Raw genomic sequence first — 22121 nt, forward strand, 5'->3', positions numbered from 1 at the left:
CTGACTATAGCCCTTGCCCATCCTCTGGGTTCCCCCCCCCGCCTTGTCTTACTCCCCGGACCTCCTGTCCCATGATCCTCTCGTATCCCCTTTGCCAATCACCTGTCCAGCTCTTGGCTCCATCCCTCCCCCTCCTGTCTTCTCCTATCATTTTGGATCTCCCCCTCCCACTTTCAAATCTCTTACTAACTCTTCCTTCAGTTAGTCCTGACGAAGGGTCTCGGCCTGAAACGTCGACTTAACTCTTCCTAGAGATGCTGCCTGGCCTGCTGCGTTCACCAGCAACTTTGATGGATGTTGCTTGAATTTCCAGCATCTGCAGAATTCCTGTTGTTTGCTCAAATTTGTTTTATTTTTGCGGCAGCAGTACAGTGCAATACATAAAATTACTACAGGACTGTACAAAAGTTTTAGGCACCTTAGCTATATATATATATATGCCTAAGACTTTTACACAGTCCTGTACATTTACACAAAGAAGGCCATAACTCTCTTGTCCTTGTCAAAATGGTGAAGAATTACCTACAAAATGTTACCTTATTCCTTGTCTATTAATATTAAAAAATTCGATGTTAATAATTGATTGCTTCTTCTGCAGGATGAAGAAGAATATAAAAAATTGGTACTTGGTAAATGCCTGAAAACTGTTAATGGCACAAAATCCACTGGCTTTGGCTCTCTAACCTACAAGAATGTTAGTCTGCCTGATACGGTCGACTGGAGAACGAAAGGCTACGTGACACCTGTCAAGGACCAGAAGATGTGTGGTTCCTGCTGGGCGTTCAGTGCGGTATGTGTATTCACTCACTTAAGGTAAGCGTCAAGCCTAATCCCTATGAGGCAGCACGGTAGCGTAGCGGTTAGCGCAATGGCATACAGTACTGGCAACCCGGGTTCAATTCCCGCAGCTGGCTGTCAGGAGTTTGTCTGTTCTCCCCGTGACTGTGTGGGTTTCCTCCGGGTGCTCTGGTTTCCTCCCTCAGTCCAATGATGTACCGGTTGGAAGGTTAACTGGTCATTGTAAATTGTCCTGTGATTATCAGGAGATTGCTGGATGGCACAGCTCAAAGAGCAAAAAGAGCCTGTTCTGTGCTTTAAATATAATTTAAGCAAGCTTTTCCCACTGGTGTTTGGAGAGACTAAAACTGGAGGTCATCCACAGGTACATATATTATATAGGCATCCGTTAGTCTTGTGAGACCATGGATTTGCACCTTGGAAGGTTTTCCAGGGCGCAGGCCTGGGCAAGGTTGTATGGAAGACCGGCAGTTGCCCATGCTCCCCTCTCCACGCCACCGGTGTTGTCCAAGGGAAGGCCACTAGAGCCGATACAGGTTGGCACCGGTGTCGTTGCAGAGCAATGTATGCTTAAGCGCCTTGCTCAAGGACACAACACGCTGCCTCAGCTGAGGCTTGAACTAGCGACCTTCAGATCACTAGACCGATGCCTTAACCACTTGGCCACGCGCCAACACAGGTACCTAGGGTTGTAAAGAAAGATTTTGGCACATTGGCCTTCATAAATCAAAACTATTGAGTACAGGACTTAGGATGTTATGTTGAAGTTGTGTAAGACTTTGGTGAGGTCTAATTAGAGGCACTCTGGGCAGTTTTGGTCACCTACCTGCAGGACAGATGTAAATAAGGTTGAAAGGGTACAGAGAAAGTTTATAATGGGCGCTGTGGCTCATTGGGCGGGAAGAGTCTGTTCCATGCTGTATCTCTAAATAAATAAATAACTATTATTTTTGGAGTTTCAACTGAACTGTGACCTGTACGTGTTTCTACAGACGGGGGCTTTGGAAGGACAGCACTTCAGAAAGACCGGACAGTTACTTTCTCTGAGTGAGCAGCAACTGGTGGATTGTTCCTCTGAATATGGAAATTCTGGCTGTAACGGAGGGCTTATGAATCCTGCATTTCAATACATAATAGACAACGGTGGAATCGACAGTGAGTGGTCATACCCCTATCAGGCAGAGGTAGGCCAAAATAATCCTGCTCGCGTTTCCCATATTAAGATAATAATTCAATGTGAATTAATGAGTCATTAATGTACACTCTGGGTGCCAACATCTCTGAGGATGGAAAGAGCTCAAGTGGTTGATGGTTGGGTTGACTTGTTCTGTGATCTTGGCCATTTTCTTGCAGACATTTTGCCACTGGCTGTGAAGTGATATGACCAACTCTCCCTGGTCTCCATACATGATAGTGGTTGTGGATTCAGCCTAGCACACCATGGCTGACACCCTCCTTACCTTTGAGCACATCTACTTGAAATGCTGTTGCAGGAAAGCAGCATCCATTATCAGAGATGCTCACCACTCAGTGCCTGCCCTTTGCTCACTGCTGCCATCAGGTAGAAGGCTCGAGTGCCTCAGGACTCACACCACCAGGTTGAAAAAGAGTTACTATCCCTCAACCATATATGGCTAAAACTAGGGGGCATCATTTTAAGGTGAGATCAGCGGCGGACTCTAGAGCGAAGGTTCCCGAGTTCGAATCCAGGTCAGGCCACCCCCGAGCACGCTTTCCATCTGTGCCCGGTTGAGTGTCAAGCTAGCCACTCGGCCTCGTAAAAAATATACAAGGGTCGAGTCAGGAACGTTCATATCATGACCTGGTTAATCCTGACACCATGTGCCAGACAAGGATGGCTGAACGTCTGGTATGACATGCTTAAAAAAAATCATTTTAAGATGATTGGAAGAAAGTATAGGGAAGTTGTCAGAAATAGTTTTTTTTTTAAACACAGAGTACCGAGTGCTTGGAATGCACTGCCAGAGGTGCAGGTAGGAGCATATATATTAGAAGCATTTACGCTCTGCGTCAAGCTACCAAAGATCATGACAAGCTTGGTTTTACCATAAAACCATGGCGAACCAAAAGGGTCAGACCAGTTACGCTCACAGATCTCGATTTTGCAGATGACATAGTCCTGCTCTCTGACCAGATGGAGGAAGCACAGCAGTTACTGTCAAAAGTGGAAATTGAGTGCAATAAAGTTGGACTTCACCTAAACGCTAAAAAGACAGAGTACATGGCGTTTAACTGTGATGAAGGTACTCTCAAGACCGTAGAGAATGATACCATTAAAAAAGTCTTTGACTACAAGTACCTCAGGTCAAGAATGATGAGTTCGGAGAAGGACATAAAGATACGGAAGGCGCTGGTGTGGAGGGCTACGAGCGACATGAAGGAAATCTGGAAGTTGAACCTGACCAGAGGGCTTAAAAAGAGGATTTTCATAGCAATCATAGAGTCCATTCTCATGTACGGATGCAAGATGTAGACACTTACCAAGACGATGCGAAAGTCTCTAGATGGTTGCTATACACGAATGCTCCGGATGGCTCTTGACATGAGTTGGCAACAGCACATGACGAATGTCGAGCTCTATAACAACCTGCCGATGCTCACCACTAAAATCGAGGCGAGAAGACTGCAACTAGCGGGGCACTGTCTACGTCACCCTGAGCTACCTGCTGGCCTAGTCACCATATGGGAGCCCAAGCACAGGAGGATGAACCCTGGGCGCCCTCCCAAGACTATGGTCAACACACTCCTAGAAGACAGCGGCGCGGCTAATGTAGATGAACTGAACACACTGATGAGGGAGAGGGAGAAGTGGAGAGTCCGTCATCGTGCCAGACACCGGCCCCCTAGGCCTGAGTCGACGTAGTAGTAGCATTTAAGAAAATCTTAAATAGGCGCATGGAAAATAGAAAAACGGAGAGCCAAGTAGGATGAAAGGATTATATTGATCTTACAGTAGGTTAATAGGCTAGCATAACTTTGTGGGCCGAAACGTCTGTACTGTGCCATACTGTTCTATGTTATGCCAGGTAGTCGACTTGTTTCAATATCACATACTATTCTCTGACATTGCTGCTGCTTACATAATACATAGGGTCGATGCAGAGTGTAAACGTATATTGTGTTTAACTAGAATCGATAAACCCACATAAATGCATTAATTATTAACATTGCATTAAGTCTTGAAGGAGAAGATATTAAAGCATGCTCAGGCAGCTGCTGTTCACACTGCTGACTCACGACTGCACTGCCAGATCCAGCTCAAATCACGTCATTAAGTTCTCTGATGAAAGAACAGTGATCGGCCTCATCAGCAACCAAGATGAGTGGGCATTCAGAGCGGAGGTACAGAGGCTTGTCAAATGGTGCGAGAACAACAGCCTGAGTCCTGGCATGGAAAAGACAGAAGGGAGGATTGTGGGCTTCGGGAAGGCACAGGCCGACCAATCTCCATCGACCATCAGTGGTTCTGCTGTGGAGAGAGTGAGGAACGTGAAGTTGCTTGGTGTGCACGAAATGGACGATCTAACATGGACCCACAAAAGCTCCTCATTAGTCAAGAAGGCACAGCAGCGTCTATTCTCTCGGAGAAGACTGAGGCATGGGACCCTGATCACATTCTTACCACGTCCTATAGGAGCATCACTGAGAGTGCCCTGTCAGGCTGAATTCACTGTGTGGTATGGAAGCTGCAAGGCATCAGACCAAAAGACCCTACAGAGGACAGTAAAAATTGTCTCCCCCCGTGCCATTTGTGACATTTACTAGGAGCATTTAGACGAAGAGCGCAAAGCATTGTCGAGGATCCCTGCCACCCAGTCCAGAATCTCTTTGACTCTCTACCATCAGAAAGGAGGTACAGGAGCATCAGGACTAGGACTGCCAGACGGGGTAACAGCTTCTTCCCTCAGGCTGTGAGACAAATGAATATCCTGCCAACACCGAGCTCTCACCACTAGGACAGTGAGCTGTTTACCTGCAGTGCACTTCACTGCATGCATTTTGAATTATATTTTGTTAACTTATTTGAATTGTATTTTATTAACTTCTATAGCTGTGTAGTGGAGAGTGTATTGACTGGCTGCATCATGGCCTGGTATGGAAACAGCAATGCCTTTGAATAGAAAATTCTACAAAAGGTAATGGGTTCGGCCCAGTACGTCATGTGTAAAGCCCTCCCATCCATTGAGCACATCGACATGAAAGACTGTCATAGGAAAGCAGAGTCTGTCATCAGAGATCTTCACCACCCAGGTCATGTTCTTTTCTCGCTGCTGCCATCAGGTTGAAGGTACAGGAGCCTCAGGACGTGCACCACCAGGTTCAAGAACAGTTTCTACCCCTCAACCATCAGGCTCTTGAACAAAAGGAGATAACCACACTCACTTGGCCCATCATTGCGATGTTCCTACAACCAATGATCTCACTTTAAGGACTCTTTATCTCATGTTCTTGCTATTTATTTATATTTGCATTTGCCCAGTTTGTTGTCTTCTGCACTCTGGTTGATCCTTCAATGATCCTGCTACTGTTCTATAGATTTGCTGAGTGTGCCTACAAGAAGATGAATCTCAGGGTTCTATGTGGTGACATGCATGTACCTTGATAATAAAAAGTTTACTTTGAATATTGAAATTTACTATTTTGGTTAGAGAGCTGAGAGTAATATGTCTTGTGGGTGCAACGTGATCTAGAGGAACGTTTTTTTTGGTGATATATATGTACAATCAGACTGAGTCGAATTGAATTGGCTTTATTACTTACATCCTTCATATACTTGAGGAGTAAAAATCTTTACGTTACATCTCTGTCTAAATGTGTCGTGCGCAATAAACTTGAACAACTTTAGTTGCAAGTTTCTGCCTTAAGGAAGTTAGTCAACTAATTAAAGCAACACAACTGAGCCACTGCATTGCCAGTTGTAAACCTAACTTAGAAAACTTTGTGTCAAAGATAAGAAGTGGGTCATGTTTCCTGGAAATGTTTGATGTTACCTGGCTTTGTAGTATTGTGTATCTCACATCTTCTGTGAAGCCAGCTAGCTGTCAGTAACTGATCTTTATTTTTATATTTGTACAGATTGTCTTGTTTTGCACATCAGTCATTTGTCGTTCTTTGTGTGTAGTTTTTCATCGATTCTGTTGTATTTCTCTGTTCTGTGAATACCTGCAAGTCTATCAGCATAACATATGGTGACATGGACAGTACTGTACAAACTCTTAGGCAGTGTTTATATAGCTAGGCTGTCTGAGACTTTTGCACAGTACTGTAGTAATTTTATGCATTGCACTGTACTGCTGCTACCAAAAAAAAAGCACATTTTATGACATATGTGAGTGATGATAAACCCGATTCTGTTACGGGTCTCTATTGTGGACTGAGAGTGGAAAGGGGGCAGGGAGAGGGGAATCATGGTTGGGAAAAGGGGAAGGGAGAGGGGAGGAAGTGGGAAGCACCAGACAAACGTTCTGTAATAATCAATAAACCAATTGTTTTCGAATTGAATAATCTTGCCTGGTGTCTCAGGATGTCTGCACCTGCCCCTGGCACTCCTTCTCCGCCACCTGTCCCACACCCCTCCCGCAGTGCTCTACCATCACCATTCCCAATACTGCTCCTGCCAGATCTACAAACTCGCTCTCCGCAAAAAAAAAAACAAATTTCATGACATATGTGAGTGATGATAAACCTGATTCTGATATGGGTCTCTGTTGTGGACTGAGAGTGGGAAGGGGGCAGGGAGAGGGGAATCATGGTTGGGAAAAGGAGAAGGGAGAGGGGAGGGAGTGGGAAGCATAAGAGAGACATACTGTAATAATCAATTACATACTGTAATGATACTGGAATCAAATGGCCTTGCCATGTCTGCACCCACACCACCCCTGCTCTGGCATTCCTTGTCTGCCACCTGTTCCATGCCCCCCGTGGCACTCCACCTTCGCCATTCCCGATATCCTTTGCTCCCGCCGGATTTACAAACTCACTCTATGCTCCATCTTGACAAATACAGTACTGTGCAAAATTCCCAGGCACCCTATCCATCTATCATCCATGATCTGTCCATCCATCCACCATCCATGACCTGTCCAACCATCATCCATGATCTGTCCATCCAACCATCATCCATCATCCATGATCTGTCCATCCAACCATCATCCATCATCCATGATCTGTCCAACCATCATCCATGATCTGTCCATCCAACCATCATCCATCATCCATGATCTGTCCATCCAACCATCATCCATGATCTGTCCAACCATCATCCATGATCTGTCCATCCAACCATCATCCATCATCCATGATCTGTCCATCCAACCATCATCCATCATCCATGATCTGTCCAACCATCATCCATGATCTGTCCATCCATCCACCATCCATGACCTGTCCAACCAACAATCATCCATCATCTATGATCTGTCCATCCAACCATCATCCATCATCCATGATCTGTCCATCCAACCATCATCCATCATCCATGATCTGTCCAACCATCATCCATGATCTGTCCATCCAACCATCATCCATCATCCATGATCTGTCCATCCAACCATCATCCATCATCCATGATCTGTCCAACCATCATCCATGATCTGTCCATCCAACCATCATCCATCATCCATGATCTGTCCATCCAACCATCATCCATCATCCATGATCTGTCCAACCATCATCCATGATCTGTCCATCCATCCACCATCCATGACCTGTCCAACCAACAATCATCCATCATCTATGATCTGTCCATCCAACCATCATCCATCATCCATGATCTGTCCATCCAACCATCATCCATCATCCATGATCTGTCCAACCATCATCCATGATCTGTCCATCCAACCATCATCCATCATCCATGATCTGTCCATCCAACCATTATCCATCATCCATGACCTGTCCAACCATCATCCATGATCTGTCCATCCATCCACCATCCATCATCCATGATCTGTCCAACCATCATCCATGATCTGTCCATCCAACCATCATCCATCATCCATGATCTGTCCATCCAACCATCATCCATCATCCATGATCTGTCCAACCATCATCCATGATCTGTCCATCCAACCATCATCCATCATCCATGATCTGTCCATCCAACCATCATCCATCATCCATGATCTGTCCAACCATCATCCATGATCTGTCCATCCATCCACCATCCATGACCTGTCCAACCAACAATCATCCATCATCTATGATCTGTCCATCCAACCATCATCCATCATCCATGATCTGTCCATCCAACCATCATCCATCATCCATGATCTGTCCAACCATCATCCATGATCTGTCCATCCATCCACCATCCATCATCCATGATCTGTCCAACCATCATCCATGATCTGTCCATCCAACCATCATCCATCATCCATGATCTGTCCATCCAACCATCATCCATCATCCATGATCTGTCCAACCATCATCCATGATCTGTCCATCCAACCATCATCCATCATCCATGATCTGTCCATCCAACCATCATCCATCATCCATGATCTGTCCAACCATCATCCATGATCTGTCCATCCATCCACCATCCATGACCTGTCCAACCAACAATCATCCATCATCTATGATCTGTCCATCCAACCATCATCCATCATCCATGATCTGTCCATCCAACCATCATCCATCATCCATGATCTGTCCAACCATCATCCATGATCTGTCCATCCAACCATCATCCATCATCCATGATCTGTCCATCCAACCATCATCCATCATCCATGATCTGTCCAACCATCATCCATGATCTGTCCATCCAACCATCATCCATCATCCATGATCTGTCCATCCAACCATCATCCATCATCCATGATCTGTCCAACCATCATCCATGATCTGTCCATCCATCCACCATCCATGACCTGTCCAACCAACAATCATCCATCATCTATGATCTGTCCATCCAACCATCATCCATCATCCATGATCTGTCCATCCAACCATCATCCATCATCCATGATCTGTCCAACCATCATCCATGATCTGTCCATCCAACCATCATCCATCATCCATGATCTGTCCATCCAACCATCATCCATCATCCATGATCTGTCCAACCATCATCCATGATCTGTCCATCCAACCATCATCCATCATCCATGATCTGTCCATCCAACCATCATCCATCATCCATGATCTGTCCATCCAACCATCATCCATCATCCATGATCTGTCCAACCATCATCCATCCATCCATCCACCATCCATGACCTGTCCAACCAACAATCATCCATCATCTATGATCTGTCCATCCAACCATCATCCATCATCCATGATCTGTCCATCCAACCATCATCCATCATCCATGATCTGTCCAACCATCATCCATGATCTGTCCATCCAACCATCATCCATCATCCATGATCTGTCCATCCAACCATCATCCATCATCCATGATCTGTCCAACCATCATCCATGATCTGTCCATCCAACCATCATCCATCATCCATGATCTGTCCATCCAACCATCATCCATCATCCATGATCTGTCCAACCATCATCCATGATCTGTCCATCCATCCACCATCCATGACCTGTCCAACCAACAATCATCCATCATCTATGATCTGTCCATCCAACCATCATCCATCATCCATGATCTGTCCATCCAACCATCATCCATCATCCATGATCTGTCCATCCATCATCCATGATCTGTCCATCCAACCATCATCCATCATCCATGATCTGTCCATCCAACCATCATCCATCATCCATGATCTGTCCATCCAACCATCATCCATCATCTATGATCTGTCCATCCAACCATCATCCATCATCCATGATCTGTCCATCCAACCATCATCCATCATCCATGATCTGTCCAACCATCATCCATGATCTGTCCATCCAACCATCATCCATCATCCATGATCTGTCCATCCAACCATCATCCATCATCTATGATCTGTCCATCCATCCATCCACCATCCATCCATCCTCCATCCATCCTCCTCCACCCTCCACCCTCCATCCATCATCTATAGATATAAAGTTCCTCTTGTTTTGTTTGTTTAGGATGGACCTTGCAGATACAATCCAAGAACTGTTGGTGCTACTTGCAATGGATTTGTTAATGTCACTGTCCATCCAACCATCATCCATCATCCATGATCTGTCCATCCAACCATCATCCATCATCCATGATCTGTCCAACCATCATCCATGATCTGTCCATCCAACCATCATCCATCATCCATGATCTGTCCATCCAACCATCATCCATCATCTATGATCTGTCCATCCATCCATCCACCATCCATCCATCCTCCATCCATCCTCCTCCACCCTCCACCCTCCATCCATCATCTATAGATATAAAGTTCCTCTTGTTTTGTTTGTTTAGGATGGACCTTGCAGATACAATCCAAGAACTGTTGGTGCTACTTGCAATGGATTTGTTAATGTCATAAGTGGAAGTGAGCTGTCACTGAAGTATGCCGTGGCTATGAATGGACCAGTGTCTGTTGCTATTGATGCGAGCTACCCGTCATTCAGGTTCTATTCCTCAGGTAGGTGGCTGGTTAGAATTGTATGCGTTATATTCTCATATCTGAACATAGGAACAGGGAGTCGCTGGTCTCCACTCTCACTTTTTGCGGGAGCAATCTCTCTCTCCCTCACAAGTGAGAGCGAGCTTGTCTGAAACACCAAAGAGCTGGGTAACAGATTGTTGGTTTGATGGAATCTGAATCAAGGTCTCTCTGGGGGCTTTTGTAGTTTATTACACAGTGGGAGGTGGGGGGGAGGTCGGGGAGGGTTGAGTGGGGGAAGGGAGGAGTGTCGATGATTTTCCTGCTGCTTCTGTGAAGGGTGCAGAGGGGGTTTTAGGGCTTCGACGCCCTATCATTTGTCATATGGGGTTTCTTTTTTCGTGGGTGTCTGAAGAGTAAGAATTTCAGGTTTTATACTGTATACGTTCTCTGATATGAAAGGAACCTAAGTCTAAATCTAATTCTAGTCATTCATTTGGGTAAATTTTATGATATAACAGCACCAAAAATTGCACCATGTTAGTGTAGCAGATAGCACGATGCTATTATGACACCAGCAGAATGGTTCATTACCGCTGTTGTCTGTAAGGAGTTTGTACAGAACTATGCAAAAGTCTTCAGCATGTATCTATTGCTATGGCACCCAAGGGTTTTGCACAGTCATCGTCACCAAGTTCCCTTCATCAGTACAAAGAAATTCCAAGAGAAACTGAGCAGTACTGGATCAGATATTAGAGAATGAGACAGAGCAGGTGACAGGAGTTTGTGTTGGGGGGGGGGAACACTTTGCATCAGTGACCACAATGCAATTAGCTTCAAAGTAAATATACAAAAAGATAGGTCTGGTCCATGGGTTGAGATTCTAAATCAGAGAAAGGCCGATTTTGATGGTATTGGAAATGATCTGGCAAGAGTGGATTGGGGCAGGCTGTTTTCTGGCAAAAGTGTACGTGGTAAGTGGGAGGCCTTCAAAAACAAAATTTTGAGAGTACAAAGCTTGTATGTGCCTGTCAGAATAAAGGGTAAAGATAAACTTGGTTTTCAAGAGATATTGAGGCCCAGAAAAAATGAAGTGCTTACGGAGTACACAAATGAGAACATCTAAGAGAGAATCAGGAAGGCTAAAAGAAGGCATGAAGTTGCTCCTGCAGACCAAGTGAAGGGGAATCCTAAGGGATTCTACAGATATGTTAAGAGCAAGGGGCAAAATTGGTCCTCTGGGAGACCAGAATGGTAATTCATGTGTGGAGCCAAAGCAGATGGGGGAGATCTTAAATGCATTCTTTGCATCTGTATTTACTCGGGAGACCAATAGAGAGACTATAGAAGTGTGACAAAGGGACATCAACTTCATGGATCCTGTACAGACTACAGAGGAGGAAGTGTTTGCTACCCTGAGGCAAATTAGGATCGATAAATCCCCAAGGGCCTGACAACGTCTTCCCTTGGAACCTACAGGAGGCAAGTGCAGAAATTGCTGAGGCCCTAGCAGAGATATTAAAACATCCTCAGTGACAGGAGATGTACCATAGGATTGAAGGACAGCCAACGTTGTTCCGCTGTTTAAGAAAGGCTCTAAACAGAAACCAGGAAATTATAGGCTGTGAGTTTGGCACCGGTTGTAGGAATGCTATTGGAAGTTATTCTAAGGGATCAGCTATATTTAAATAGATATAGGCAGAATAAGGATAGTCAGCATGGCTTCATGTGTAATCAATCATACAGAGTTTTTGAGCAGGTTACCAGGAAAGTGAATGAACGCAAGGCAGTGGATGTTGTCTGCCCCCAAGCCATACATCCCTCACTCTTGACACCGCCTCTCTGCCACCTGTCCAACAGCCCTCCTGTGGCTTTCCACCTCTGCTATTTGAGTCTCAAGGTTGTATAAAGTACATGAACTTTGATACTAAAGTGTACTTTGAACTTTGAACCAATTTCTATGACTTGGTCTGTGTGGTGCTTCCAAAGGGATTTCCTAAACACCCTCACTAACAGGTGAATTCTTCCTCCCTCATCCCTCAAAGAGGTGATAATTTTAACTCTTATTCACCTTCTTTTGGAATGGATTGATTTGTATTTTACAGATCAAATATCGTAGATTTGTGTATTATACTGAAACACAGTTATTAAGGTCATGAAGTCATTATAGAATGTAGAACATAATCTAGTACAACACAGGAACAAGCCATTCGGCCCACAATGTTCTGCTAACCTAAATAAATTAGTAATCAAATGACCAACTAAACTAATCTCCTCTGCCTACACAATGACCATAACCTGCCATTTCCCTCACCTTCAACATTCCAGGTCAATTTTATTATCTAAGCACATATGTCCCCATATACAACCCTGAGATTCATTTTCCTGTGGGCAGACTCAGCAAATCTATAGAATAGTACTGTAACTATAACAGGATCAGTGAAAGATCAACCAGAGTGCACAAGACAACAAACTGTGCAAATGTAAGTATAAACAAGTTGCAACAAATAATGAGAACATGAGATAAGATAAAGAATCCTTGAAAGCTAGTTGTAGGAACAGTTCAAATCATTTATTATAGAATATAGAACATAGAACAGTAGAGAACAGGCCCTTCGGCCCACAATGTTGTACCAAACCAATTAATGGCCAACTAATCTCTTCTGCCTACACAATGTCTATATCCCTCCATCTTCCCCACATTCATTTGCCTAACTAAACACCTCTTGAAAGTAACCAATGGATTTGCTTTCTCGTCATCATAAGCATCCACCTGAGTGAAAAAAAAACTTCCCCTTCACATTCCTTTTGAAATTACCCTCTCTCACCTGCACTGCTTGCCCTATGGTATGAAACATTTGAACCCTAGGAAAAAAGATATTGTCTGTCTACTTTATCTCTGCCTGTGGCAGTTACTTGAGAAACAAAACAAAACCACTGAGAGACTGAGTGAGAGACTTGACTTATTATGATGGACTTTACTAGGTCCAACCTGGTGTAGTGAGGTACACATAGTAAATCTGGTAGGCGGTCTGACACATGGTGTGTATGGATGAGAAAAAGATCAGGCATCAATCTCTAGATCCGGATCTAGGCCATACCCTCCAAATATGCGGACCTGCCTCTCGGTTTTTTTGCACTACCTTACTTTCCATTTTTGTATTTTCTATTTATGATTTATAATTTAAATTTTTAATATTTACTAATTTTTACTATTTTTAATATTTAAAAAATTAATATTTGTAATCTGGGGAGCGGGAAGCGCAGAATCAAATATCGCTGTGATGATTGTACGTTCTAGTATCAATTGTTTGGTGACAATAAGGTATAAAGTATAAAAGATTATTAGTCAGGCAACATCTGCTGTAAGCAGAGTGGTACCAACCAGATACAGCCCAGTCCATCACAGGAAAATCTCTCCCCAGCATTAAGCACATTTACAAGGAGCACTGTCACAAGAATGCAGCATCCATCATCAAGGACCCCCACCATCCAGACCACGCTCTCTGTCGTGGTTACTTGAGGAACAAGCCAAAGCCACTGAGAGACTGGGTGAGGGAATTGACACTGTATGGCGCTCTTCCAAATAACTGAGTTCCAAGTTGCAAAAAGTATGTTCAACCCTTTATAATGAAACCAGCAAAGACAAACAATCTTATATAGCACTAAAAAAAAACTAACAAAACTAGCAAAGCAATAGTGAAACAAGCAAGGTTAACTGTCAATAAAAACACCCATATCCCCTACTAAGCCGCTTTCTAACTAAAACTAATGACACAAAGGTTGAATATGTGACTATATTCATTCCACCATGCCCCAACCCCATGACAAATGACCGTAAGTCGCAACACAAAATTCAACACAGACAGAGAAAAGATAGATCCATGACTCCTGTAAGACGTTTTCCCGCTCTCCCCATGACCACATGGGTTTGTTCTGGGTGTTCCGGTTTCCTACAGCATGCCAAAGACCTACCATTTGGTAGGTTGATTGGTCATTGTAAATTGTCCCATGATTAGGCTCGGATTAAGTCGGGGGAAATGCTGGGCAGCGTGGCTCGAATGGTGGAAGTAGACAATGCCTCTCATAATCTAACAAAACCTCTTCCAGATCTTCCCTCAGCCACCACTGCTCCAGAAAAAACAACCCAGGTTTGTTCAGCCTGGCTTTACTGCACATTATCCGGAGACCTGGATTTTGAACTAAGGGATTTTTTGCTATGGTACCTGGGAATCATTAGAATTAAAAGAGGGGTCAGTGATGGGAACCATAAACTACCAGGTTGTCATAACAACCCATTTGATTCACAAATGTTCATTGGAGGTTAAGATTTGTGGTCCTTTGGCTGACTGCTTGTAAATTCAGATTTAAATGTTGCTAAAGCAAATGTTGCTTAATTTTAACATCTTTAAAATATCTCGGCAAACCGCCCATCCAGAGGTGATTAAGAATCTTGACCTTAACCTTTTCTGGTTAAGATGGCACCAACGAACAGTACTACCTCAGGCAACATCCTCCAGATAGACCACAAAACTGTTAGTTTCACTTCTTTTACATGTTCTTCTTATTTTAAATGTGTCTCTAGTACTGTTAGAGCCTGTGATCTACAGTCCATCTACTGTGATCGACTGAGCGATCTGGCACTTGGCTGCCTCCAAGAAGATTCCAGGAGACAAGTGACCTCGAGGCCCAAAAACATAGAGACGGGGCACAACTTGTTTTGTTTTTTTTTTAGCGCTTTGGGGGAGGGGGTTGATGTTTTTCTTTGAATGGCTTCCATGGTTTTCTTTGTTCCATGGCTGTCTGTAGGGAAGACAAATCTCAGAGTTGTATACCACATACATATTTTGATCATAAATGTACCTTGACCTTGAATGGACAACAAATGCTGACTTTGTCAGTGAAATCTAAATTCCATGATGAAATTAAAGCAAAAATTGAAATAATTGTCAGGAAGAACAAACTCATAATCACTGATGTATAAGCAACTCAAACTAGCCATTGCTCCCCTCCATAGCTGCCACGTGACCTGCTGAGTTCCGCCAGCGTTTTGTGGTTGTTGCTCCAGGTTTCTAGCATCTGCAGAATCTCTTGTGTCTCCAACTAAACTTCTGTAGCTAGCTTCCTAATCATTCCTATGTTTAATCTCTTTCCTTAGGGAATAATATTTGCCTTTCTGCCCCATTGCTTTCAGGAATCTACGATGAGGAAATGTGCAGCAATTATTTGCTCGACCATGCTGTTCTTGCTGTCGGATATGGGACATTAGAAGGAACAGATTACTGGCTGGTTAAGAACAGGTATCATGTAAACGCATATCTTGTGAACGTTGTATACAATCCTTAAAATCTATTGAATCCTGTTGATGTCAGGATGTTCACTGTCATTTTATTGTGAGTATCTCTGATGCACGGGGGTGGCATGGAGGAGATACTAAAGGAAATGCAAGGTGCTCCTTCCCTCCACTAGCCTGAAGGTCTCCCTTGGGCAAGGTGTAGCACCTACTTAAACTCCACCGATCGGGGTCACGTGAAGCCCTGGGAGTGGTGGTGGATGGTCGTGTGAGCAGCTGGTGCATATCACAAGCAAGAGGAATTCTGCAGATGCTGGAAATTCAAGCAACACACATCAAAGTTGCTGGTGAACGCAGCAGGCCAGGCAGCATCTCTAGGAGGAGGTACAGTCAACGTTTCAGGCCGAGACCCTTCGTCAGGACACAATTCCTGGTTATGCAACCAGTTACTCCAACAGACCATCTCCGAAGAGTATTGGTGACAGCTGGGGTCACCCGCCTTGTAAAGACTTTGCCCAGAAGGAGGCAGTGGCAAGCCACTTCTGTAGAAAAATTTGCCAAGAACTATGTTGATCATGGTCGTGGACCAAGATCACCCACGTCATAGAACACAGCACATAATGAACAAACAATCTCTGATATCCAGCCCTTATAAAGTTTCATTGCAGGCTACCAGATTATCCAACTGGTCCAGTTACAAAGGTATAAGAAAGATGATAAATGACAAATCTTGCGATTAATCATCAGCACACCAATTTCCATTCTATAAAAAATGACCTAACTACATAAAACTTTTCTTTTAAACTTCAGAACTTCAGTTATGGAAATTAAGTTAAGACTTTCCATCCTGAATGCGCCAGGTGATAAGAGTCTAAGAAACCACAAACAGATATTTAAACTGCATTTGTTTGAAAAATTTCCAGACGTTCAGCCACAGATGCGGTGGTGCTCGCATTGTAGATAAACGTGGAACAACACATAACCTAGAACAGTACAGCACAGCGCAGCCCAGGTCCTTCAGCCCACAATATTGTGCTGACCCATATACACAGACACACTCCACAATCAATCTAACACTTCCCTCCTACACACCTCATAGCCCTCCATTTTTAAGATCAAGAGACCAGAAGGCATAGGAGCAGAACTAGGCCATTCAGCCCATTGGCCCTTGTCCACCATTTCATCATGGCAGGTCCATTTCCCCCTCTGCCCCAATCTCCTGCCTTCTCCCCGTATCCCTTCATGCCCTGACTAATCAAGAATCTATCAACCTCCACCTTAAATATACCCAATGACTTGGCTTCCTCAGCCGTCCGTGGCAAGGAATTCCACAGATTCACCACTCTCTGGCTAAAGAAATTCCTCCTCATCTCCGTTCTAAAAGGACTCCCCTCTATACAGAAGCAGTGCCCTCTGATCTTAGACTCTCTCATCACAGGAAACATCCTCTCCACATCCTTTCACCATTTGACAGGTTTCAACAAGGTTGCACCTCATTCTTCTGAATTAAGTGAGTACTGGCCCAGAGCCATCAAACGCTCCTCATATGATGAGCCTTTCAATCCAGAATCATTTTTGTGAATCTCCTTTGAACCCTCTCCAATGGCAGCACACTCTTTCTTAGATAAAGGGCCCAAAATCGAGTATAGGAGCAAAGAAGTCTTTCTGCAGCTGTACAGGGCCCTGGTGAGACCACTACTGGAGTACTGTGTGCAGTTTTGGTCTCCAAATTTGAGGAAGGACATTCTTGCTATGGAGGGAGTGCAGCATACGTTCACAAGGTTAATTCCCGGGATGGCGGGACTGTCATATGTCGAAAGATTGGAGCGACTGGGCTTGAATACACTGGAATTTAGAAGGATGAGAGGGGATCTGATTGAAACATATAAGATTATTAAGGGATTGGACATGCTGGAGGCAGGAAGCATGTTCCCGATGTTGGGGGTAGTCCAGAACCAGAGGCCATGGTTTAAGAATAAGGGGTAGGCCATTTAGAAAGGGGTTGAGGAAAAACTTTTTCACCCAGAGAGTGGTGGATATGTGGAATGCTTTGCCCCAGAAGGCAGTGGAGGCCAAGTCTCTGGATGCTTTCAAGAAAGAGATGGATAGAGCTCTTAAAGATAGCGGAATAAAAGGTTATGGGGATAAGGCAGGAACTGGATACTGAGTGTGGATGATCAGCCATGATCACAGTGAATGGTGGTGCTGGCTCGAAGGGCCGAATGGCCTACTCCTGCACCTATTGTCTGTTGTTAAAGCTGCTTACAATACTCCAAGTGAGGCTTTTTATAACCAGTGTTATAAAAATATTCAGCTCTTGGAGTTGAGATCAGATTTCTGCAGCTATGTTTTGCTCTTCATTCAATGTGAACATACCCATCCTAAAGCATGAGATGCAAAATTTAGCTTTGTATAGATCCAACATAAATTCTACACCGGATTATACCTCTTCCAACCCTGTTACTTGTAAAAAAAAATCATCTCCTTCTCTCAATTCCTCCACCTCCACCACATCTGCTCTCAGAATGAGGCTTTTCATACCAGAACAAAGGAGATGTCCTCCTTCAACGAAAGGGGCTTCCCTTCCTCCACCAATCAATGCTGCCCTCAATCGCTTCTGTTCTATTTCACGCACGTCTGATCTCACCCCATCCTCCGACCACCCAGCCAGGGATAGGGCTTCTGTGTCCTCACCTACCACCCCACCAGCCTTCGCATCCGGCACATAATTCTCTGCACCTACCACCTCCAACGAGATCCCACCACCACCAAGCAAATCTTTCCCACCCCTCCGCCCCACAGGGATCACTCCCTATGCGACTCCCTTGTCCATTCGTCTCCCTTGTTCACTGATCTCCCTCCTGGCATTTATCCTTGAAAGCAGAACACATGCAACACCTGCCCTTACAATGCCCTCACTATCGTTCAGGGCCCCAAACAGTCCTTCCAGGTGAGGCAACACTTCACCTGTGACACACATAAAAACTGCTGGCCAGGCAGCATCTCTAGGAAGAGGGACAGTCGACGTTTCGGGCCGAGACCCTCCGTCAGGACTAACTGAAAGAAGAGCTAGTAAGAGATTCACCTGTGAGTCTGTTGGGGTCATATACTCTGTCTGGTGCTCCTCCCCCTCTTTTCTTTCTTCCATGGCCTTCTGTCCTCTTCTATCAGACTCCCCCTTTCTCCAGCCCTGTATCCCTTTCACCAATCAACTTCCCAGCTCTTTCCTTCGCCCCTCCTCCTCCCGGTTTCACCTATCACCTTGTGTTTCTCTCCCCTACCTTTTAAAACCATCCCTCAGCTTTTTCCTCCGGTCCTGTCGAAGGGTCTCAGCCAGAAACATCGTCTGTACCATTTTCCATAGATGCTGCCTGGCCTGCTGAGTTCCTCCAGCATTTTGTGTGTGTGTTGCATAACATCTGCCTTCATATATTCCTCTCCTCTGGAACCAAGGAAATTAGCGTGGGTTTATTTTGCATCCGTCCATATTATTTTACTTGCTTGTGACATTCTTGTGTCCATGGTCTCCCAGGGCTCTTGGGATTTCTATTGTTTCTAGCTAACCACTTGCATGGCAGGGTTTGCATGCATTTGCGCCGGACTGGCCTGCAGCTAGTGGACATCTAGACTGGCAGAAGTGATGGCAGGCTTTGTTAGCTTCAGTTCTGAATGCTGTTTGTTTGCTCAATTGGTTCTCTCTCTTTCTCTCTGAGACATTTTTCTTTTGTTTTTAATGGGTTCTTTCGGATTTCTTTGTTTTGTGGCTGCCGGCAAGGAGATGAGTCTCAAGGTTGTATAAAGTGTACGCAGTTTGATAATAAATGTACTTTGAACTTTAAACACGTATTCATTTTAAAGTGGATGGCTTTGCATTTGCACACACTTGACAGAGTTTGGCCTGTTTCCTTCCTCTTATAATGTCTCTTCAATTCTTCTGTCTCAGCTGCCGATAGAATGGTTGGCATGACACCAGCAAGTATTCCATTATCTACATTGTTTAAAAAAAGCAATCATTGGTAGTGGCTAGCACTGATCCTTGTGGGACCTCACCTTGACAGTTTTAAATACATGTTTTCTCCTTGCCCTATGCCTCCTGCGGTTCAACCAATTACTCCTTCAGTTCAAAAACTTTCTTTCGATTCCACGACTTCAACTCTAACCAACCGCTTTTTGCAAGGAGCTTTATAAAATGCCTCTGGATGCTCATATAATAATATAATATTTCAAATTCATTGGTTCATTCCAGTCCTGAATTTTTAAACAATAACTTGTCCTCTCCTCCTTCCCTTTCCCCTATGGTCCACCCTTAGAAACTCCTTATAAGGCCTCAGCATCACATCCTCGCTCTTACATTCTGACCTCTTGGAATGAATGCTAACATTGCATTTGCCTTCCTCACTGCCAACTCGACCTGCAAGTTAAGCTCCAAGTCCCTCAGATTCCAGGATTTCCTCCCAGTTTAGAAAATAGTCCGCACATTTATATGTGTCTGAACTTTTCCACAGTCCTGCATATGAAATAAATAAAGATAAATAAATGAGGTAAATTGATATGAGAGAAATAAAGTTAACCTCTTATAAGTATGATTACCAAAAATTGGATTTTAACTCTTCTTGAACTAATGTTTTGTTTTTCCTAGCTGGGGCACATATTGGGGTGATGCCGGATACATCTATATGTCAAGGAACAAGAATAACCAGTGTGGAATCGCGACAGCTGCCAGCTTCCCCACAGTGTATGTTGAAATGTCTCTAGTTACATCTGCAAAATACTTTTAAGTGCACTTTGAGAAGACGTTTTTGTAGCAATTAAGTGGAATATTATTAGGAAAAAGAGGTATCTAATAAAGTGGTAAGTTCATGGTCCTCTGCTGCTGTAGCCCATCCACATCAAGGCTCGACATGTTGTGCATTCAGAGATGCTCTTCTGCGTACCACTGTTGCAACGCATGGCTATTTGAGTTACTGTTGCCTAATACAAAAAACCCCGGCCCCAAAACATAATAACGTACAACATAACAGGTACCATACACAACAAACTTAACCCTTGACAGACTGGGTGAATTCTGCCTAATGAAATTAAGGAGTCACTACAACCATAACTATAAATACATAAGCAACACACATAAAAGTTGCTGGTGAACGCAGCAGGCCAGGCAGCATCTCTGGGAAGAGGTACAGTCGACGTTTCGGGCCGAGACCCTTCGTCAGGACTAACTGAAAGAAGAGCTAGTAGGAGATTTGAAAGTGGGAGGGAGAGGGGGAGATCCGAAATGATAGGAAAAGACAGGAGGGGGAGGGATGGAGCCAGGAGCTGGACAGTTGATTGGCAAAAGGGATATGAGAGGATCATGGGACAGGAGGCCCAGGGAGAAAGAAAGGGGGAGGGGGGAAGTCCAGAGGATGGGCAAGAAGTATAGTGAGAGAGATAGAGGGAGAAAAAGGAGAGAGAGAAAAAGAATACATACATACAAACAAACAAATAAATAAATAACGGATGGGGTACGAGGGGGAGGTGGGGCATTGACAGAAGTTAGAGAAGTCAATGTTCATGCCACCAGGTTGGAGGCTACCCAGATGGAATATAAGGTGTTGTTCCTCCAACCTGAGTGTGGCTTCATCTTGACAGTAACGGAGGCCGTGGATAGACATATCAGAATGGGAATGGGATGTGGAATTAAAATGTGTGGCAACTGGGAGATCCTGCTTTCTCTGGCGGACAGAGCATAGGTGTTCAGCAAAACGGTCTCCCAGCCTGCGTCGGGTCTCACCAATATATAGAAGGCCACATTGGGAGCACCGGATAAAATAGCTTATATACACAAATTATATTTCTATTCCGGATTGAATCAGGAATTTCTACTTCTGGTTGTCATTTCGAACACATTAGTTCCACCATTTCTAAAGTGCTTTGTTTTTTTTTCAGATATTGAAATTCTGAACAACTCGAAGCAATTGCCCCTGAAATCTTCTAAAGAAGTCACATATCTTTGGTGTACTATTAAAACAATTTATAACACAATTTATGAATAAATTTTGCAAGTTTAATTTATTGCACTCTTTTATGCTGGATTGTGATATGTGATTGTGATCCTGACCAACTGAATCTGGGACTATATGTTTTTTTGCTGGAATGTATTTCTTTGTTGACATATGATTGAATTTTCTGTGATGTTTAAGATGCTCCTCACAATCTGATATTTTCTGTGTGGGCATTTGGAAATTGCTTGTCCAGACAAGAGAAAATCTGCAGACGCTGGAAATCCAAGCAACAAGCACAAAATACTGGAGGAACTCAGCAGGCCGGGCAGCATCTATGGAAATAAGTGCAGTCGACGTTTCCGGCAGAAACCCTTCCCATAAATGATAATGTCCTGCTGAAGGGTTTCAGCCCGAAACGTTGACTGCACTTTTTTTTCCCCCACAGGTGCTGCCTGGCCTGCTGAGTTCCTCCTGCATTTTGTGTGTGTTGCTTGTCCAGATATTGTTGACAATGCTAAAAATCTCAAATTTTTTCCATAGAAC

General features: G+C 44.1%; 1 protein-coding gene across 1 annotated transcript in view; it reads left to right on the plus strand.

Annotated features, from left to right (window-relative positions):
* The window catches only part of ctsl.1 (cathepsin L.1), a 33011-nt gene extending 11149 nt beyond the window's left edge, over window positions 1-21862 (plus strand). The window contains exons 4-9 of the mRNA XM_063034816.1: window positions 599-790; window positions 1791-1982; window positions 10178-10343; window positions 15499-15604; window positions 20237-20332; window positions 21523-21862. Coding sequence (XP_062890886.1) covers window positions 599-790; window positions 1791-1982; window positions 10178-10343; window positions 15499-15604; window positions 20237-20332; window positions 21523-21529 — 759 coding nt within the window. The 3' untranslated portion in view covers window positions 21530-21862. The remainder of the gene's footprint in view (window positions 1-598; window positions 791-1790; window positions 1983-10177; window positions 10344-15498; window positions 15605-20236; window positions 20333-21522) is intronic.
* The last annotated feature ends 259 nt before the right edge of the window (window positions 21863-22121 follow it).

This window comes from Mobula hypostoma, chromosome 28 (genome assembly GCF_963921235.1).
Source record: "Mobula hypostoma chromosome 28, sMobHyp1.1, whole genome shotgun sequence".
Classification (NCBI taxonomy): domain Eukaryota; kingdom Metazoa; phylum Chordata; class Chondrichthyes; order Myliobatiformes; family Myliobatidae; genus Mobula; species Mobula hypostoma.